The 20,424-nt window shown below is 35.4% G+C and overlaps 1 protein-coding gene across 2 annotated transcripts in view; it reads right to left on the reverse strand.

The window, feature by feature from the left end:
• The window catches only part of Epha3 (EPH receptor A3), a 306,595-nt gene that overhangs the window by 35,489 nt on the left and 250,682 nt on the right, over positions 1 to 20,424 (reverse strand). For both annotated transcript variants that reach the window (XM_021185614.3, XM_021185613.3), the window contains exons 10-13: positions 18,677 to 18,802; positions 16,040 to 16,225; positions 5,504 to 5,565; positions 3,920 to 4,129 (exon numbers count right to left, since the gene is read on the reverse strand). In XM_021185614.3, coding sequence (XP_021041273.1) covers positions 3,920 to 4,129; positions 5,504 to 5,565; positions 16,040 to 16,225; positions 18,677 to 18,802 — 584 coding nt within the window. The remainder of the gene's footprint in view (positions 1 to 3,919; positions 4,130 to 5,503; positions 5,566 to 16,039; positions 16,226 to 18,676; positions 18,803 to 20,424) is intronic.

Genomic DNA, 20,424 nt, shown 5'->3' on the forward strand with positions numbered 1-20,424 from the left:
CAATGCTACCCACAATATTAGTGGAAACAACTCAGTAGAATCACAGATATAAAATCTACACAACATAATTTTTTTTTATCACTAAAGGTCTGATCCTCTCAACCAAACTAGGATTTTATTGGTTATTCTCAGTACAAAACATCATAAAGAAGTAAAGAGAAAATGATGTGACATTGTAAGATGGACCCAAGAGAAATCGTTTCCTAGCATAGTCCATGAAACAATTACATGCCCAGTTATTGAGATTGTAAAAGGGAATAGGTTGCCTGACTGCCTGACATAGACAACATTAGAGTCCACCTCTTGTCAAGTTGGGACAATGTTTGTAACAGCAGATCCACAACTGGTATATTGAAATTATGAGTTCTGTTTGAACATGATAGTATGAATGTTAATTGGCACAGGTGCATGCAAACATGCATATTTACACTAAATGCTAAACTCAAGAAATCATATAAAACAAAATACTGGCACAAAATTCTAACCAAAATAGCTCTTATTCATTTTTAAATCTTGTGCTTTCATGTATGTGCAGCTCTCTCTCTCTCTCTCTCTCTCTCTCTTTCTCTCTCTCTCTCTCTCTCTCTCTCTCTCTATATATATATATATATATATATATATATATATAGCATGAAAGTATATGTTCATGTATGTGTGTGTGTGTGTGTGTGTATGTATGTGTGAGGGTGTAGTGAAAGAGAGACAGAGAGACAGAGAGAAACAGACACAGAAGACAGAGACAGAGGGAAACAGAAGCCAGAGAACCTGTGCCATGGACTTCATATGTGTGTGAATGTTACAGCACAACTTGCACAATTAGGTTCTTGCCTGCCAACACGTTTAAATTACATGGGAGTACAGTTCAAAACAAATGAGACAGGTACCGTGTCATAATCATACTTTGAAAGCAACATGCTGAAAAAAACAAAATGAATAAATTCTTTTGTTGTTTGTTGCACAACAACAAAATTTCTTTGGGATTTATGTTTGTGAGGCTGCATGCTCCAGTTATACCAGCCAAAGGAAATCCAGGGGTTTTCAGGATGATTTGTGAGGGTAGGGTGCAGCTGCAGTTATGCTTCACAAACAGCTCTTTAAAACATATCACATCGCACAAAACGACATCATAATTTAGATTTATATCATTGAATGACTACTGAAGTATTTATTTAGCTTTCAAGGTACTTTTCCTGGTAAAGCACCTGTAGCAATTGTCTTCAAAGTGTCATTCAGGCATCTGTAGGAATCCCAAGAGCATTTCAGGGAGTCTGTGTGCTTGAAACTGCTTTCATAATAATACTAAAACTTTATAGCCTTTTCACTTGCAACTTCCCAAGAGTTTGAAGTGGGGTTTTATAGAGGGTTCAGGATGCATAATAATATTGTACAATCTGCAGTGTCAACATTTGAAATTTTGGCATCACTCAGGAGTGAAAAAAATGAAGAGCAATAAATGGATGTGGTTATTGAAACTAGCTTATTCTTCCTTAAAATTCTTATTAAAATAGAATCACACACACACATTCAACTGACTGCTTATTTGGCCCCTTCTGTTCATCATGTTGTTGAGAACATAAGGGGAGATCATTATATGACATCTAATATCATTATATGTATGTATGTATATATATATATATATATATATAATGTATACCTACATATATGTATATAAATATGAACACAGAAGAGAGTAATATGGAGAAATGGATAATATGTTTATAGATCAAGCATATTCTCAACAACATAAATACTCCAGTTGAAGATTTTTATATTTAAATTACGTGTATGGGAGCCCAGGTTTTACATGAGTATTCGGATACACATTCAGGTCCTTCTGTACACACACAGCAAGTGCTCCTGCCTACTGAGCCATGTGTCCAGCTTCTAAAGTTTTTTTTTTAATTTTGTTCATAATTAGTTGATACAATTTCTTTACAACTCTTTTTATTTTGCCTGACTCCCACAGAGACATTTGAAATAATGGAAGCAGCTGACACCCTCCATCAACAACACTGAATCAAAATGTGGTGCATGCGTTTTTGTTTGTTTATTTGTTTGATTGATTGATTCGTTGGTTTCTCCCTACCTACAGGCAACAGCATACAGAATGGTGGTGTCTAAAATTCAATGGATTGAAATGCAGAGTGACATTTCTTGACTTGTAGAAATTACAGACACTATGCAAAATATCTTAAATGTTACTTAAGTAACATGTGATGTTTAATGTGAGTTCATCATATTTATACAAAACACATGCCTCTTGAACAACTTTAGTCAATAAAAAAGTCATTGACTATTAAGCCAAGTAAATAATAAAGCATCCAAAATGAATAGAACATTTTTGGATACAAACACAAATGAATAAACTTGATTTTATATATAGATTTTTACAATAATAAACTTTTATGTCACTCAAATTTACTCCTCCAATTTTTTTGCTTCAATATTTTTTAATTAACGCTACTTGACACATTCTCTCTTTAAATTTCAAAAAGAGGAGCTCTCATATTTAAACTAAATCTCCAGTCAGTACTCATTGTCCCCAGGGATGCTTAGAATGGCAACTCTGCTGTTTTGGTGTGTTTATATAAAAAATAGCAGTCCAATAACTTTATAATCATACTCATCTTCAGAGTAAATCATAAAATCACTGCACTAAACAAAACTTGTTATTGGAGATTAAGTCAATGACTCCCAAATTACTGTAGACATGCAGATGCTCCTCTAAAGGAAGCTGGGACCCCCTTGGGTGTTTGAGAGAGCTCCAAAGGAACACAAGGATGAACACTGAACTGTTTTAAGCAACTGTGTGCAGGATGGGAATGGATCCACTTGGCTGGTGTGGTTAGCCAGAATCTTCTGACACTGAAATTCAAAACAAATCCCCTTGCATTGTTCTTCAGAAATGATCCATAAGAATATTGACATTGCGATTCCTTCCTTCTTTACTCCCTTCTTTAACTCTTTCCTTCTTTAAAAAGACAAATAAATGGTCCTCAAGTGTCTCTAGTCCTAACCAAGTCACAACCAGTATAATGAAGAATAGCAGATTATCATGTTTGCCTGAGCCTCTCAGCTTCCCGCTATATCAGCCTTTCTGTAGAGTCTTCTAGGATCAAGAATAGAACTTGGATCGAGGATGCTCAAATTTAATATATGTGACATTATAAATGACAGAAAAACTAGAGCCTGACTCAAGAGCTAGGTTAAGTTATAAATACATCTCCTATTGATATGATTTGTTAAAAATGGAAGAATTTTTTTGAATATGACAGTCGTTAAAGGAACAATACAAGCAGTGAGTCCTTCTAGACTGTTAGAAGTTTATTGAGTTGTGTAAACTTATAAAAGATATTGTCAGAGGGCTAAACAGTAGTAAGGATAATACAGTCATTTCTTGGGATGATAAGTAAATATTATCTTTTGCTACGTATTTTTCTCTTGGGATGAGAATGTGGTCAGAAATATGATAGTTGTTTGTACAACCTGTATGGGTGATGTTTGTAGAGAGCACAGAAGCATCAAGAGAGACTGTGGGGGATTAATATTTAAATATTTAAAGATGACACACTAGTAAAGATGACACACACACACACAAAGAATTTGTCAAAATTGCCTGTTAAAGATAGCTCAATCAAAAACAGTGAGTGAAATGTCAATGGTTTAAACATGTGGAGACCTTGCTCTGTTGAGTAGAGGTTTATTAGACCAGGTATCTTATTTCACAATTCTAACAGCTATTTGGCTTTTAAATGCAACCTATCCATTTTTCACAAATAAGTGGTATTTATTGAGAGAAATCTTCATGTGTAGAAAATGTAATTGACACATGATTTTATGGTATCATTGCAACTTGATTATACACTCCTACATTTGTAATATGGAAATTGTAATTATAATAGAAATCTCCATTACTCACCCTGGTTGTGTAAGCAGCTTCTGGGTCATCTTCAAGCACCCGAGAGAGTCCAAAGTCAGAAACTTTACACACTAAGTTACTGTTGATCAAGATGTTGCGAGCAGCAAGGTCCCGGTGGACGTAGCCCATATCTGAGAGGTATTTCATACCTGACGCTATCCCACGGAGCATTCCCACAAGCTGGATGACTGTGAATTGGGCATCGTGTTTCTGAAACGCATTTTTAATGCTGTCTAAGATATGGTTCTTTTATTTTATGATGTCATATGCCAACACTTTTTCATTATTGACTCTGCACATTTTGACTAAAAGCATCTTAGACTATCATTATCTGCAAACTAATGAATCCACAGCCAATGCAAAATTGATAGTGGTTGCATTACCCAGTCCTCTATCATAAAATCAGAATCCAGCTCAAAAGTAGGACTATCTTGATCTTTGTATGATACTCAAGCACATTCTCAAAAATAAATATTAAGAAAGAATTAAACAGCATGGGTATTCCAAGATGACAGCTATTTGATTTAAATTTTACTCTTCTCTCTTGGTTAAAATTTAACAATCATCATAAACAATTATCAGAAAAAATGTTTTGCCCAATTTTTAGGTTATGGTCTGACCCTGACTTGTAGCGAATCAAAGAAAATATGATGAAAGACAAAGTCATAGAGTCCTGGCTGAAGACCTTCTAATACATTTGTATTTAAATAGTAATATATAGTTTATAAGGTATAGATAATGCATAATTATATCATATTTAAAGCACTCAGTTCAGAAAACTCTTTTGAATATATATAAATAATAATTATTTCTAAAATCATGACTTATTAATATGAAAATAATTATTTCTCCTTTGTAGAAAACTTAGGAATTTCAATTATTCTATACAATTTATATGTCTACCCATTGTCCATCTGTTATCTACATCAATTTGAAAAAAAATTAAAAAGTCATTGTGGACAGGGTAAATATCTTTTGTTATCTTGTGAAATTATTAATAGCTATTTGAATATCTTGAAGATTTTGTATTTCTTTAACATATCTATTGAAGTAAATTAAATTGAAACATATTAAATATATTCAAAATATAAACATTAAAATTAGAAATATTATTACCAAAGTGAGATCTCTCATTTGAGAATAGGTACACTTCACCATCTCCTCAAACATCAGTGATATCTGAGTACACAGGATTATTTGAGATCAATCTGGGTTAGCTGACAAGAAGGGCAAAGGACTATTTCTGCCTCATATAAATTTCATTTATATGTGGTTTTAGGGTGATTTTTAAATATTTAAATTTATTTTAGAGGTGTTATTTGGGTCAATACAAATGCCTTAGCATTCTTTTTAAAATGTTTAAATAAAAACCATTCATATTTGGAGGTAATAAAGAAAATTTTATATTTTCCCTTTACTAAGTAATCCTAGTCTATTTCACTTTTACTTGAAATTTGATAGCAAAATACTTAGTAAATATTAAAAGACATAATAATTTCTATGGCTCATTTGTCAAAAAGTATGTTTATATATACAATATATGATATAGACACATAAATATTATAAATCTGATAATTTACTCACACGTAAGAAACTGTCCAAGGAGCCATTCTCCATGTATTCTGTGACAATCATCACTGGCTTACCTGAACATATAATAAATGATAGATATGTATTTATCAGCACTCTTAACTGGTACCAACTAAAGAACATACCTATTATATAAACATTGACATATCTAATAAACTTAGGAAACTTTTGTGTTCTCTAAACTCTACAGTGTTGTAATTACAAAAAAAAAATCCATGTTTCAAAATAAAATGCAAAAAGTACAGGAGGCTAAGTGGCAGAACAAAGGTCCTATAAGCTACTTTATCGAAATTAAATTAAATTATTTATCACAGTGTTTCCCAGCCATGAGATATCCAAGTGTGCTTCTTTATCCCTTTGCTTCTAGGGTTTTATTGAAAACCAAACTTTTCATCTTCACCCTCCTTGTTTCAGTTTCATTTCTGTTATTGTGATAAAATACCATGACACAAAGCAAATCAGGTTAAAAAAAATATGGTTTTGCTCACAATTTCACATCGTAGTCTATTCCTTTGGGAGGAATAGACAGCAAGAAAGGAAGCAGGGAGTTATTTTCACAGTTAAGAGCTGAGAGTTAGTGTCAGTCGTAGTGTCAGGCCTTGGAGTCTCCCCTTGAGCTAGAAGCCTAGCATGGCTACACTCTGAGAGGCCCAACAGGCAGCTGCAAGAATCAGATGCAGGTACTTACACCTAACAAATGGACAGAAGCTGGGGACCCTTGTGGTTGAATTAGGGAAAAGCAGGTAGAAGCCGAGAAGGGCAACCCCATGGATGGACCAGCAGTCTCAACTGACCTGAATCTTTGAGATCTCTCAGACACTGAGCCACCAACCAGGCAGCATACACCAGCTGATATAAGGCCCTGGCACACCTAGAGCAGAGGACTGCCTTGTCTGGCCTCAGTGAGAGAAGAATTACCTAACTCTTGAGAGACCTGAGGCTCCAGGGAGTGGGGAGGACTGGTGGGGTAGGGAGTCGGGGAAGGGGAGAGGTATAGGATGAGGAATGGCCAGAAGGTGGACTAGGAGGGGGATAAAGACTGGGCTGTAAAAAAAGATTAAAGAATAAAAAACTATTTCAAAAAAGTGCTGAGAGATAGTGAATGCACCCCCCCCCACCACCACCACACACACACATAATCAGGACTCAGCTCACTATCTCGTTTTTCATAAAGTGCAAGGCATGAACCTAGGGAATAGTCCCATCTGCTTTAGGCTGAGTCTGTCCACATCTAGAGGCACAGTCAAGACAGTCTCACACAGACAGGATCTTAGGTCATTAATGCCCTTTTCACAGGTGATTTTTGGCTATGGCAAATTGACAATTAAAACCAATCACCACACTGAGATTGCTTAGGGAATTAACATTCAGTTATCTTCTCAGTAGCATTTCTGGAGCTGGAGGATGTGGGTCAGACTATCATGATTCTCCCTAGCTTCCTTGCCTTCAGTTTTTAATGGCAATCTGTCTATAGTTATAGTTTCATATAGTAAAATATTTCATCCAAAGTTTTATGATTATTTTCCAAGTCTAGTGACCCCAGGTTAAGTCAGAACTGAGAGTTCTTGAAAGTCCTTGACCACAGGACAGGCTCTGGTCAAACAATCACGTCCAACTAATTTCATGACACAGTAACAAGTTCCCATCTAAGCGTGTTCTCTGACTGGAAATCAGTTCATTGAGTTGTTTTGTTTTGTTGTTGTGTTCTTAATTCTTCTTTCTCCCTAGTCTTCATATATATTATTTTCCTTCATATATATCAATGGATTTCTTACATCACTTATAATTTTGATATCTTAATATAATTAAACTAAATATCCACATATTTAAATTACATGAAAATGCTCAGATATTTTTTTACATATATTACTATCAACTGATGCATTGGCCTAGTTTTATTAAGATGTCAGTTTATTTATATTTTTTTCGGGCCACATTAATATATCCCTTTAATTTAATCATATATCTTGCTTTTTCCAAATCTTAGCTAAACCTTTGTTTGATAAGTTTCAAGAAGAAATGCAAGCTTTTCTTATGGCATAGAAACATTATATTCTACGAAACTTCCAGCCCTGTCTTTTACTAAGTACAGGAATGATTTAGAAATGAATGAATGAATGAAAAATAAGCCTGCTTCTTCTAAGTCTCTACAGATCATTATCAGGGTCTGTGCTCCTTCCTAATACAATTCTGGGGAGAATAATATGCTACCAAACCTGATGCATGGTTCAAAAGTAGTTGAAGAAACTCTGCTTCATTTGGCTGGTGGCTGCTTTTGTATACCATTCAGCTCTCTGCTTATCATGGATTTCCTCTGACTTTCAGCCTTATGGCCATTTCATTTCTCATTAGCATGTCTTGTAAAATGTTTGGCAAGGGAAATAAAAGTAGCTAAGAAGTCAAACCAGTCAATTAAGCCATAGCCCCATGACCATCCAGAAATGAGATCAGGCTGCCTTTAGCTCTTCTAATTTAGGTATTTGTAAACACTTCAGTTAAGATAGGCAAGTCTGGAAATGTGCTTTGCATTAAGTTCAAAGATCCAGCAACCTAAATGTACAGACAAAGAGCAAACAGAATCACTCAAAGAGCAATATCCTAGCTTAGAGTTCCTTTTGTGATCTCTGGAATAGTGGTGAGACTTTACTGCAGCATGCTTTAAATGTAGAGGGGAACAAGCTACAAAACACCAGCTCATCTGCACATTATGCAGCGTGCTGGTACTAAAGTTTGCACAACCCATCCTGTGTGCTTTGATTAGCACATGACACAATCTGCTTTCTCAAAATGGAGCCTGTATCATTTATTGTCACTGGAGTTCTAGACATCTTGCAATATGTAATAAGCCACAGTGAAAATTCTAGCCTATGACTAGCTGAATATTCACCCAAAATCATTGAGGCAAATTTCACACTACAGTTTCACTTTCACTCTTGAATTTATTAAGTTTAAAAAGAAAGCAGAAGAAAGAGCCTCTCACAGGAATACAGTAAAGAACCAAGCCAGTCTGTTATTATAAGTTCATTTCCACAATTATCTGCAGGAGCTCAGAGTTATTAGAAGTCACTTAATCACTGCCCAATGAAATCATCTATGAATTACAGATAAAGGCATATATATTGATGGCTACAATTATCTTAGGCATGGTTTCCTTAAAAACAAGAGTTGGATGATGTAGTATAGGTAGTATTATCAGCTTGTCTTTAAATTTTTCTAATCTCATTTTGGGGATTAAAATATTTACATTCAAATTTTAAAATATTGATCAATATTAAAGGAAAGGCTAGCTGCTCCCAAAAAAATACTAATTATTTCTAACACAATAAATTGCTATTTCTAGTCTTGAATATACTGTTTACTTGTCTGTTTGTTTTGAGACAGAGTCTTGCTAAGTGTCCCTGGCTAGCCTGGCACTTTCTGTATTGTCCAGGCTGGCCTTAAACTCACGGTCGCCTTCTTGTGTCAGCTTCTTGTACTATTAGTTACTGCTGTGTAATGTGTGGCTCCTTAAGCACACTTTGATATATGAGTGTGATATAAAGTAAAAACCATTTCAATTAGCAGAAGAAATGAAAAATAGCAGAGAAGAGAGTAATATAAGAAAGGAAAGATTTGTATTTTCTCATTAGTCCATGGTAAAGATACAAGGTGTGTTTCCTGATCCCATTTTAACTGAAGCATTTTTTGGGAATAACCACAGTAATAGCCACAAATGCATGTGCCCGTGAAAGCAGAGGTTAAGTCCATTTGAGTCAATTTTTTAACTCCACAGCCAAGCAGCAAGTCTGTGGCAATTGGTGGAGGTCATGTTTGCGATCAGAGTTTGGCTAAGGTTGGTCCCTGCATATTCATATATTGGGTCTGAAAACCTAGTTCCAAGTATTCTTCATCAATGACAATTGCCACCTCGATGTTAAATCTTTCAATCTTGCTGCTGTTCAAGTATACAGGGTTTCCTTAAAAAGTGGTATGTGTTGTAAATGTGTACATTTTCATATGTGTGCTCATATGCGCAAATTCTCAAAGAGGCCTGTGATCAAATTTCGGTTTGTCCTTCTATTGTTCTCTGCTTACGTTTTTTGAGACAGAATATTTTCAATGACCCAAAAAATCACTAATTATACCAGAATGAAATATCAGCAAACTTTGGGGATCCACCTGTCTCTACTTCACCTCCCCTTTACCACAAGGACTGAGTTAAGAGTTGTGCACATTCCCCTATCCAGTTTTTACACTGGTGCTCAGGATCCAAATTCAGGTTGCAATCTTTGTGCGCAAGAACTTTACCCACTAAGCCATGACTTCGGCTTATTTAATTTATATGTTTTCTATGTATGATATGTTAAATGATCTTTAAACTTAAAGTACTTTATTTCTGAAGATAATAGTACCTTTATTCTTTTTAACAATGTTGAAAATATTTCAAATTATTAACTATTATACAAGCCACTTTGAATTCTTAGAATAAACTAAACTTGGTCATTGTATGTTACATTATTGTCTATATTTGAACTGTTTCTTTTCTATTCATTCCTCTCTTTTTATACATTGATAGATATGGCTTTATATTTGTTATTACTAAAATTTATTCTGCATTATTATGACTAGCTATTTTAGTATCCTATAATAATTGCTTAACCTATACCAGGTTAATATAATGTTAGTTCAAAATGGCACTTTTCCTTCTTTCCTGCAAACACTAGTTTGAAGACAGAATTACTAATATATACTAAGTTAGTGTCTCCATGTATGTATATATGTATATACATATATAGTGTATAAAGTTCTTTCAAGTATAAAGTTTCTTTGGTGGTCCACACCTTTAATCCCAGCACTTGGAAGGCAGAGACAGGTGAATCTCTGTGAGTTTGAGGCCAGTCTGGTATACATAGTGAGTTCCAGGATACCCAGAGCTACAGAAAAAAGCGCTGTCTCAAAAAATCAACCTGAGCACAGAGTCCCTAATAGAGGAGTGAGAGAAGGGACTAAAGGAGTTGAAGGGGTTTGCAACCCCATAGGAAGAACAACAATATCAACCAACCAGACACCCCCACCCCAAACTCCCAGGGACTAAGCTATCAAAAAAGTCAACCTGGCTCCACCTGCATATGTAGCAGAGAATGCCCTTGTCAGGCATCAATGGGAGGAGAAGTCTTTGGTCCTATGAAGGCTTGATAGATGCCCCAGTATAGGGGAATCAAGGGTGGGGAGGTGGTAGTGGGTGGGTCGGTGGGTAGAGGAACATAACCTTGGAAACATAACCAAGAAGGTCTTTGTCAGTATATTTAAGGGAAACTAAGAAGGGAATTATGTTTTACATGTTTAATGGATTTGGGCTATTTCATTTTTTTCTGGCCACTAATGTCCCTTGCATGGCTAAATTGGAATTGCCATGGAATTGGTGTTGCACATTTTTCTCATTTAGATAGCATGGCTTCCTGGCATTTTGAAAGATTAACTATTGAAATATTTAATCCATGTTGATGGTGATGAACCCAGTGACGCAGAACTGGTCATTTGTACAGACTGAGAATGAGGAAAGCACAGCCAGGAATGGGTCAGCTATGTCCCACCCTTCCTCAGAGATCTTTGTGGAATAGCAGAAAGGCTGTAAGAGCCAGAGGGCTTGTCGGTGGCTCTATGGAGACCATGATTTCAGGGCACTAGAGTGCAACAGTAAATATGAGTTCACAGCACTTCCAGGCAAAATTCTGTCATGGATGTGGGAGATGGCATGAAGTCTCACCCACAACTAAGGAGCTATTCAGAAATGATAGCTCATGCTGGTATATGAGTCTTGACTCAACTGTAGATTTGCAATTGTGACTCTGTCATAGTTGCTTGCATCATCACCATCTTCCCTTCTCATAACTGGTGACATAAACTCCATGTATGTACTGCCTACTAATAAAGTTATTGAAACTATAGTATTAGAGGAAACACAGATTAGACTTTTAGAGAGAAGAAGCAAATGAGGTAATGAAGCCTTGTATTATCACTTAAGTATGACATCATCTAACTATTTGCTCTCATTTTAGGTAAAGTTAATAGAAATATATAATTTTTGTGCAATATGAACATTCAAAGGGACAAATAAGAAATGCACCACCCACAGTATCTTTTTGATGCTGCAATTTTCTTTCCATTTCTAGAAAATAATACAAGGGTAAAATATACCGGTACACTTTAAAAAAAAATGCTACTAGGTAAAATTTTGCCAATGGTAATTACTGTTGGAGCCTGAGAATCAGTTAACTAATGGTGTGATGGCAGAAATATCAAACATTTGCTGAAACTAAGTTGCATCCTTTTGAACTTCAGTAAAATTGATAACACATGTTAGTACCTAGCTCTGCTCAGAATGCGCCGCAGCCTTCTGCTATTTTGAAGATCAGAGGCTCTATCACCTTCTCCTGTTCAGGGCCATCAGGCTCAGCACGTACCATGCCATTAACATTGTTTATGGCTCAACTCAAATAAATGAAAAAGTAATGATTATATAATGATCTTTCCAAAAAGAGATCTGAAAATAGCATATTACAGAGGTTGTATAGTTCCTGCACACAATTAATAGCAATAATAAAAGGAATGGCTTTTATACAAAAGAAAAAAAACCCTAGAAATTATTCTCTAAAATTTCCACTTGGTGACTCATTGTCTCATGCTTAGTCAGAAGTAGGACATACTAGTCTTGTAGATACACTAGTCTTGTATATAGTATACGATATTTAAAATGTCTGAAAATATCACAATTCTGACAATTCTTTGTTTCACTTGAAGAAGTACCTGTAACAGGTTAATGTGCAAGAGGTCTCAAACTGAGTGAGGTTGACTTGGAATTTGACTTCAGAGCCACTGAATTCCTAATGAAAACAAGAACAGGCTCATGTTTCCTTTGTAAATACCATCTTGTGCATAAAAATCAAGTTTGACTTCATGCTCCTTGTGCATGCCCATCCATCTCTGGACTTTGGAGACAGATTTATTCATAAGCCAAAGAGGTTTAGAAAACAAAATCTGTGGGAAAATAACTAACGTGTGGAGGCAGATTAGCTTTCTTTTATATTAAATGAAGCATATTAAGACGATACTAAAAACGTTTGCATCTCCCTCTGTCACTGCTGGCCTCCAGACTTAGAGCTTTTAAACATGACATGGAGGAGCTCAGAATCAAATTCAACACAGAGCACTCTATATATTTACAGTGTATGTGGTTGTATTTATGGAGTGGGCTTGGCATCAACTCATGGTCTTATTTGACCAGGGAGATATAGCACATTTAAAGTTTTTATTCCAAGGGGGTAGTTGTGATTGACACTAGGATGCTCTGGAATCAGACTTGACTAAGATGCTCAACTCATCCTATCTACTATTTATTATCTGCAGTTTACTAACAGCCGTTGGCCTTAATATTTTTTTGTATTTTTTGTCTTGGGGATTGATTTGGATATTTTATTGTTCTTGTCTTTCTTTGTTTATTGTAATTCATTTTATTTTTTAGATGCAAATGACACTTCCTGTGATATTTACTGTTTTACATTGATTTAAATGCAATAAATCTGTTCTACTGAAGGCACAGCAGACAGGTTGCTCTTACTAACTCCTTGACACTGGAATGAAAGGAAACAACCCCTGGTGGATGAATTCCTAGAACCCATTGCTTAGCATCAGTTCAAACCTAGAATTTTGTTTGATGGTCGATTTTACCCACTCTTTCTTAAATGTTTATGCTGGAAAAATGAGTGACAATCCTGTCCAGGCTGAAATGTAATCATTTTCTCCATCACTCTCTGATTGAAACAATCAGTTATGTAAGTAAATGCCTGTGAAAAAAACTCAATTTAGTGTCAATGAAAGCCTTTTACCAGCAGTTCATGTCCCTCTCCTCCGACGCTACTTCCTCTCCTTTCCTTTCTACCCCTTTGTACTTCTTTTTGTTTTGTGCTTTTACACCTCTTTATTTATTTATTTATTTATTTTTATTTACTTTACATCCTGCTCACTCTCTCTACCTCCTGAATTACATCATTTTCCTGCCTGGAATCGCTCTTGCATACCTTTTCACACTCTCAAATTTGTTGCCTCCTTTTTCCTTGAAGTTTTTATATACATATATATGCATATCAAATATATCAATATATTTAAATATAGAATATATAACCATATATGCATATATGTACATGTAAATCACTTTGCTCAATTAATGCTTGATTCCTAACACAGTGGAAAATTAAATATTTATTTTGACCAGTGACTAAACTTAGTTATATCCCTGACATTGCTTAGGAATATTATCTTGTTTGGGGTATTTCAATTTATTTTTCACTTATGTATTTAGTTTTCGAGTGTGGTAAATGGAACTGTGCGCAAGCATGCTAGAGTCAATGGGAATTATGGTGTTTCCTCTATTTCTTCCTGTCTCATTCCCTTGAGACAGGGTTCCACACTAAGTCTGATACTAGGACTCTATGCCCAGCAAACACAGTAATCCTGCTGCCTTCTTTCCTTTCAGCACTTCCTGTCAGCAAGTGCTTCTAAGCACTGAATAACCTACCCAGCCCCTTGTTTTAGGGTTTAACATTAACACATTAATCCACAAAGGTTTAGAAATTTGAAAGGCTGTTTACTATGATCAAGATTTTAGGGAAGGTTTTCAAAAATAAAAACATAACATATTAAGTTGTATATGAGAATACAACATGGAAAACTGGGATGGTAAACTGGCTCAGCACTTACTGCCAAATTGGATGCTATGAGTTAGGTCTGCAGGATCTACATGGTAGAATTAGGTTCTTTGGTTGTGTCTGACTTTTACACATGGAATGTGGTATGATATACAAATGTCCTAACACACACACACACTCCATGCTACAAGAAGAAAATTGAAATGTGGAAATCTTCTTTTGTCCATATTAGGGAATAGAGTTTAAATGGACAATGGTTAAGTTATATTTCTCAATATCTGCAGTTACTTCTAGACAAGAACTTTATGCTATATGGCTGCTCATGAAAATGGAAAAGAGAAATGGCCAATTCTAATATACGAAGAGGTAATTACAGTGTAAGAACTACCACAGTAAAAGTCAAACCAGCAGGCACATCCTGACATAAACTGAGGCATGGTAAATGTAACAACAGAGAATAAGATGAAAGAGCTGCATAGGTACAAATGGATTGACCTCCCCAGTTGGGTTCCAGATACACAGAAGAACAGCTTGATCAAGATGTCATGATGGATATTAAATGTCTAATTAGCACCGAGGATCCAATGAAATGTGTTCCATCTAAAACAATTCTTTCCCTAAAGGAACAGTAGAAACACTTGCTTTCATAATCTCCACCTTACTATCAATGTTTTCATTATTTATTAAAATAAAAGTATGTTTCATCAGCAAATATTTCAGTATAATTGCTAATATCACCTGAAAGTTACAAATGCAGAGGCAAGAAATAAATACAAAATTACCCATGGTTATTTTGTCGATGTTGAAAGTATAAAGTTATTGTTGTTATTAGGTTGAATTGTTCAATTCTTAATTCTATTTTCTATAATTCTATCAAAACTCAAGAGGAAAATCAAAGTGTTCTTAAGTAAACCATGCTCTTGTGTAGAAGGAAGTACCGTTTTAGCTACACTAAAGTGAGAGAAGGTATCAGTGCCACTTGTAAAGGCCTGCATGTAATGTTACAGAAAAGTATCATTGTGCAAAATGTAACGGGTAATGCCTGTTGGTAACCATAGAGTATGGAAATGTGGTGCCAATGAATTATCCCCTGAAAGATGCCAAATTTTCTGCCATATGTTGTCATTCACTGGATAGAGTCTGTTGCCAATTTCACTAACTCTTCAGCCTGTGATCCAAAATCTTGAGAGAAAAAAAAAAATCCATAACCCATTCTCAAGAGGTTTGCATTGGGCCTGGAGCCAAGAATCGCAGAACTGCCGCAGAGGATCTTTTTTTTTTTTTTTTTTTTTTTTTTTTTTTAATGCTGGCTGAAGAAACCATCATGGATATAAATCCAGAGCTCGGCAATGACCCTGAGTCAGAGGCAGTCAGGAAGGCATTGGGAGCCTAGGTCAGAACTACCTGAAATCCACTGGGGAGCAAAGAGAAGCTGTGGGTCTCGTGTGAGTCCCAGTCTTACATTGTAGAAGCATCCCCAAGATGCCTGTAATTTTCCTAAAGGCAGGAGGAGAGCAAGGAGCCAAAGATCTGAGAGTTTCTTTGGAGCTGATGAGTAATACAAGAAAAGGCAGCTAGTTGGGAGTTCCTGTCAAAATCCAGCCATTACTTATCCTGCTACTTTGAGAACAAGATGATTCTTCACGATTCTCTTCAAGACAATCTTTTAATCCATGGACTAGTGTCAGAAGTCAAAGAGACTCTCACTGGCATTGAACTTATTGCCAGAAAAAAAAAATATGATCATCCTCAACAGAATATCAGTTAGAATCAAGCTACTTGCCATCTCAAAATGCTTCAGCGTCTGCTCAGCATAAACAAAAGCTGGTCTTGTGATTTTACTTACTTTTAGTGACAACGCCTTCCAGTCGGATGATGTTGGGGTGGTCAAACTGTCCCATGATGCTCGCTTCTCCAAGGAAGTCTCTCCTCTGTTTCTCAGTATAACCTACTTTCAGGGTCTTTATGGCCACCGAAATCTCTTTTTTTGAAGGAAGTTTTAAGCGGCCGCTGCAAACTTCTCCAAATTCACCTATTAGGATATGAAAAGAACAATAAAATATCATGAAATATTAAAATTTCATGTGGGTAAGTAGATAGCTCAGTGGGTAAAGTACGCAGTCGTGAGTTAGGAAGCCCAGCAGGCCAGCCAGGTAATAGTGGTGTATGTCTGTAACCTCAGTCTTGTGTAGGAGCAGACACAGGCAGATGCCCTGGGCTTGTAGGTTATCCAGGCTTACCACAGTTACAAGATCAAGTTCAGGGAGCAATTATATCTCAACAACCACAAAAATCAAATATAGATCAATGTAGGAAAACATTCAGGGTCAACCTCTGCTTTCAATGTGTACAGACATACGTGATTGAAGCGTATACAACACACACACACACACACACACACCAAAATAATTGAAAACAGAGCAACTGCTTCTTTAAAACAATTCCTTGAAAATCTATATGTTTGGACTGTCAAGGTATATTCTATAAGCTCAACATTTTTTGAAGGTGGCAATATAAATAACCTAAGAAATCCTTGGATATTTGTGGATCTTAACAAAAGCTCTCAATGGTTTACATCAGCACATCATGAAACTGCAAGTGGAGAATTGCGAGAAACATAGTAGAGGCTGCATTCCTTGTTCTAATCACTAACAATGTTTCAGGGTTATCAACAGGCCAGCACAGATATTAACATTGAACACAGGATTAATGTCAGATGTTTGAAACTATTCTGTTTTTACTATGAGGGCCAAATTGGCTATAGACTTAGGCTGACTGAAAATGAGAGGGTAAGCATCTGCTATCAATTCATTTTATTGGAGTATTGGTTTGTTGTATTATTGACACACCAGCTATAAAGTTCCCTAGGCTTCTAGGAGGAGAACAATGATATAACAATACCAAATGAAGCATAACCAGTTTTACCTAAAACTCACTGCGCACATATTTTTTCTTAGACTTAATGCCCTCAACAAAGCTGCTTTAACGTGCAAATGATCTGAAAATTGTTGAACATGAAATATTGCTGAATTTTGAAGCTTCCAATTTACTTGATATAAAATGTTCTTGAGCCATTAGGATCCTACCAGGTTCCTGATAAGATTTACCTACCATTATTCCAGTGGATGCTAGGCTTCCTCTGATGGAAGCCCTTTACATAGAGCTCTCAGACTCTGTTTTAGCTATCATTGCTACAAAATGGGCCACCCATGGAATGTCTTATCCCATTATTGAACAGACTGTTGGATCTGTGTTGTACCACATGTAAGCATTAATCTTGTAGTAACAAAATAGGGGTTATTCTTGAAGTGTTTTTCAATTAAGTATTTTTTGATTAACAAAACATTGCTGAGTGTTTTTTAAATATGGTACCTGATGTATCAGCTTGAGAGGTGTGAGAAAATCGTCTTATTTATGTATTTATTTATCTATTTATTTATTTACTTACTTACTTATTTTTTTAAAATAAATACTTTGACCTCCAAAAATAGCAGAATAACCTATTTATTCCCTGCTGCATCACAACAAATATTTTGCCTTCTCTTTAAGAAATTTTAACCTCCACTGACTTTAACTTACTCTGTGAATTCAGACTCCATTGTTTGCAAAGCAATGAATTAAGCTATACCTTGACAAACCCACTTGCAATCCAAAATAAAAGATGCAACTCTCCTTCACATATTTCTCAAGCAGTGAGAGTGATGCAGATTTCAGGAAAGACCAACAGACCTCAGAGTGAAGAAGGAATAATCAACCTTGCTTGTAAGCAATGGTAATGACTATAGGGCCTGTTGGGTTGCAGGAACAAGAGAGCAATATTTGAGAAATCAACTGATTTCTTAAATCCAGGTTAGAATATGTCACTGTAGACTTGGAGATAATAAGGAAAAAAGAGAAATTGAGCCATAACTTAGAAGGTAAAACTAGAAAACTCTTTAATTTCCTTTCATGGGGTTATCAGAAAATTTCCAGGGAGCTTTAGTGCCAAGTGTGTCAAACCTACGAGGTGAGTATTAAATTGATGCATTTTACATTATTTAAAATATATTCTCAAAATGATCATCTGATATCTGTGTCAAATGGGTCACCTTTTTATTTTTGATTGTTGGTTCTCTGAAAGACACTTTTAAAGTAAAAAAAGTCAAGATTTACAATGACTAGTTTTGTTTATAGTAAGACTCACTTTTATCCTGCTGTCCCCATTTAGTCAATAGCTTTGTGACACATGATCAGCTTTTAGCCACTGCTATTGCTGACTCTGGAACTCAATAAATAAAAGGCAGCCATGGTCTGAGAGTCTGTAAGTCTGGCACCTTTGAAATAATTACATTCCATTAAATGCTGTATTTATTTATTGCCTGTCTTTGATCATGAAATCAGAAAATGCCTGTCTCCACAGTAGTACACCTACTAGCAAGCTCATGTTCCTCCTGTAGTGTTCTTACTGTTAGTTTGGTAGGAGAACTATTGACATGCTAGTTACCTGCTCCAACAACTTTGTCGATGGATATATTGGTGGCATCCAACTCCTTCGCGAACTCATGAACTGCTTGGGTAGGGTCTTCATATGTATGTGGATCAACATAGGTCCTGAGACCTGGAAGTTTTACTGTCAACAAAAAGAAAAGCATGATTTTACTGAGCAAATTTCAAAATCTTAGTCGTTGAAAAAAAATCTCTATCACACTAATTTGTATTGATCTGTAGGCTACTCTGTAATATTAAAAAAAAAAATATCTCATGGAGATGTACTAATTGTAAGAAGAAAGTTGTTTGCATTAGGGCACAAAGAGGAAGCACAATAAAGTATTTTCTCTGCTAAGATCCTAGGAGGGGGTAGTGAAATGCAGATGGCAGGAGGAAGAGGTCAATAGCATGAGTGGGTATGGTAGTTACTGCCACAAACCAACCAACCACTGTGCTGCTAAACACTTCTGGTTCAGAGGCGCTGCAATAGCCAAGTATCTTTACAGTACGCCGTCTGACAGAAAATCAAAATTCATGAATATGCTCAGGAATCAGAAGGGAGTACAAAGTAATTAAAACATTAAAAAGAAAACCAGAACATCTCTGATACTACTGTATGCATGTTGTTTTAAGTATTCACAAATGAGTTTACCACTTACATGGAAAATGGCGTTTAAGCTTTACATTTTATGTGCATACCAGCATACGATCAGTAGACTGAGATCATGTATGACTCTGAACATAACTAAAGGCAACATAAATGCTGTGTAAAAGCTTAATTGTTAGGCTGAGAAGCAATTTTAAACCTAAGTCATAAATGTAACTTCAAAACTCAATTATTTATTCCATTAATCTGAATTTCAAATTTTCATGGCTTTCTGTAAATAAAATATCAAAACCCCAAAAGGTAAATCATTTATATATCATTTAATATCATGAAATACCTTTCATTTGGAAAAACTACCTCATTAAAGAGAATATGGAATGCTCAAACAAATTATCTACAAAAGAAAATGTTTTAAATACATTAAATCTGTGAACACACTCTAATATTAAGGATTGAAAATTGATTTCCACAAAACTTTTGTTAACATTAGAGCTGATTTCAATTTTGGTTACATGGATCATATTGTTTTGATATGAGCCCAAGTATGCTTAAAAGATATAGTTCTTTTTAGTTACACTTAAATGTTGAAGAACATATTCTTTTATGAAAAAAAAAACTAGGCAATGTAATTTCGTACAATTACTTTATAATTGCAGCATCTCATTTAGAAAAAGATAACTAAGCAATGCATTGGTCCAATCAGGATTGGTTTGGAAATGGAATAAATAATTAGCAGAGTTGTCCTCAGGGTAAGCCCTCAGCACAATGGAATATCAGTCAATGAGTACAGTATTTCAGAGTGTATGTGTGTGTTTTTAAATCTGATTTATTTTATGAAACATTTATTATTTTCTGTGAAACCAGATGTGGGCTCGTCCTTTAAAACAAGAATTTATCATTTTTAACATTAAACTAATAATTACCAATAATATCAATACTAAGACTGTGCCTATGGAAAGCTGTTATACATTTCTCGGTTTGGGAACCAATGATTAACTAAAATATTTTAGGAAGTAAATACGTGTTAGGATCTTCTAGAGTTACTCGGTTTGCTTACCTTTAAATACTCACTTCAATTACTGATTTTCTGGTATATTTATCTGCCTCTAATTTTGAATAGTAAAAGAGTATGGTATTTCTACTTAAGAAAGAAAATA

The sequence above is a fragment of the Mus caroli genome, unplaced genomic scaffold (genome assembly GCF_978045245.1).
Source record: "Mus caroli unplaced genomic scaffold, Mus_caroli_1 scaffold_17, whole genome shotgun sequence".
Lineage (NCBI taxonomy): Eukaryota > Metazoa > Chordata > Mammalia > Rodentia > Muridae > Mus > Mus caroli.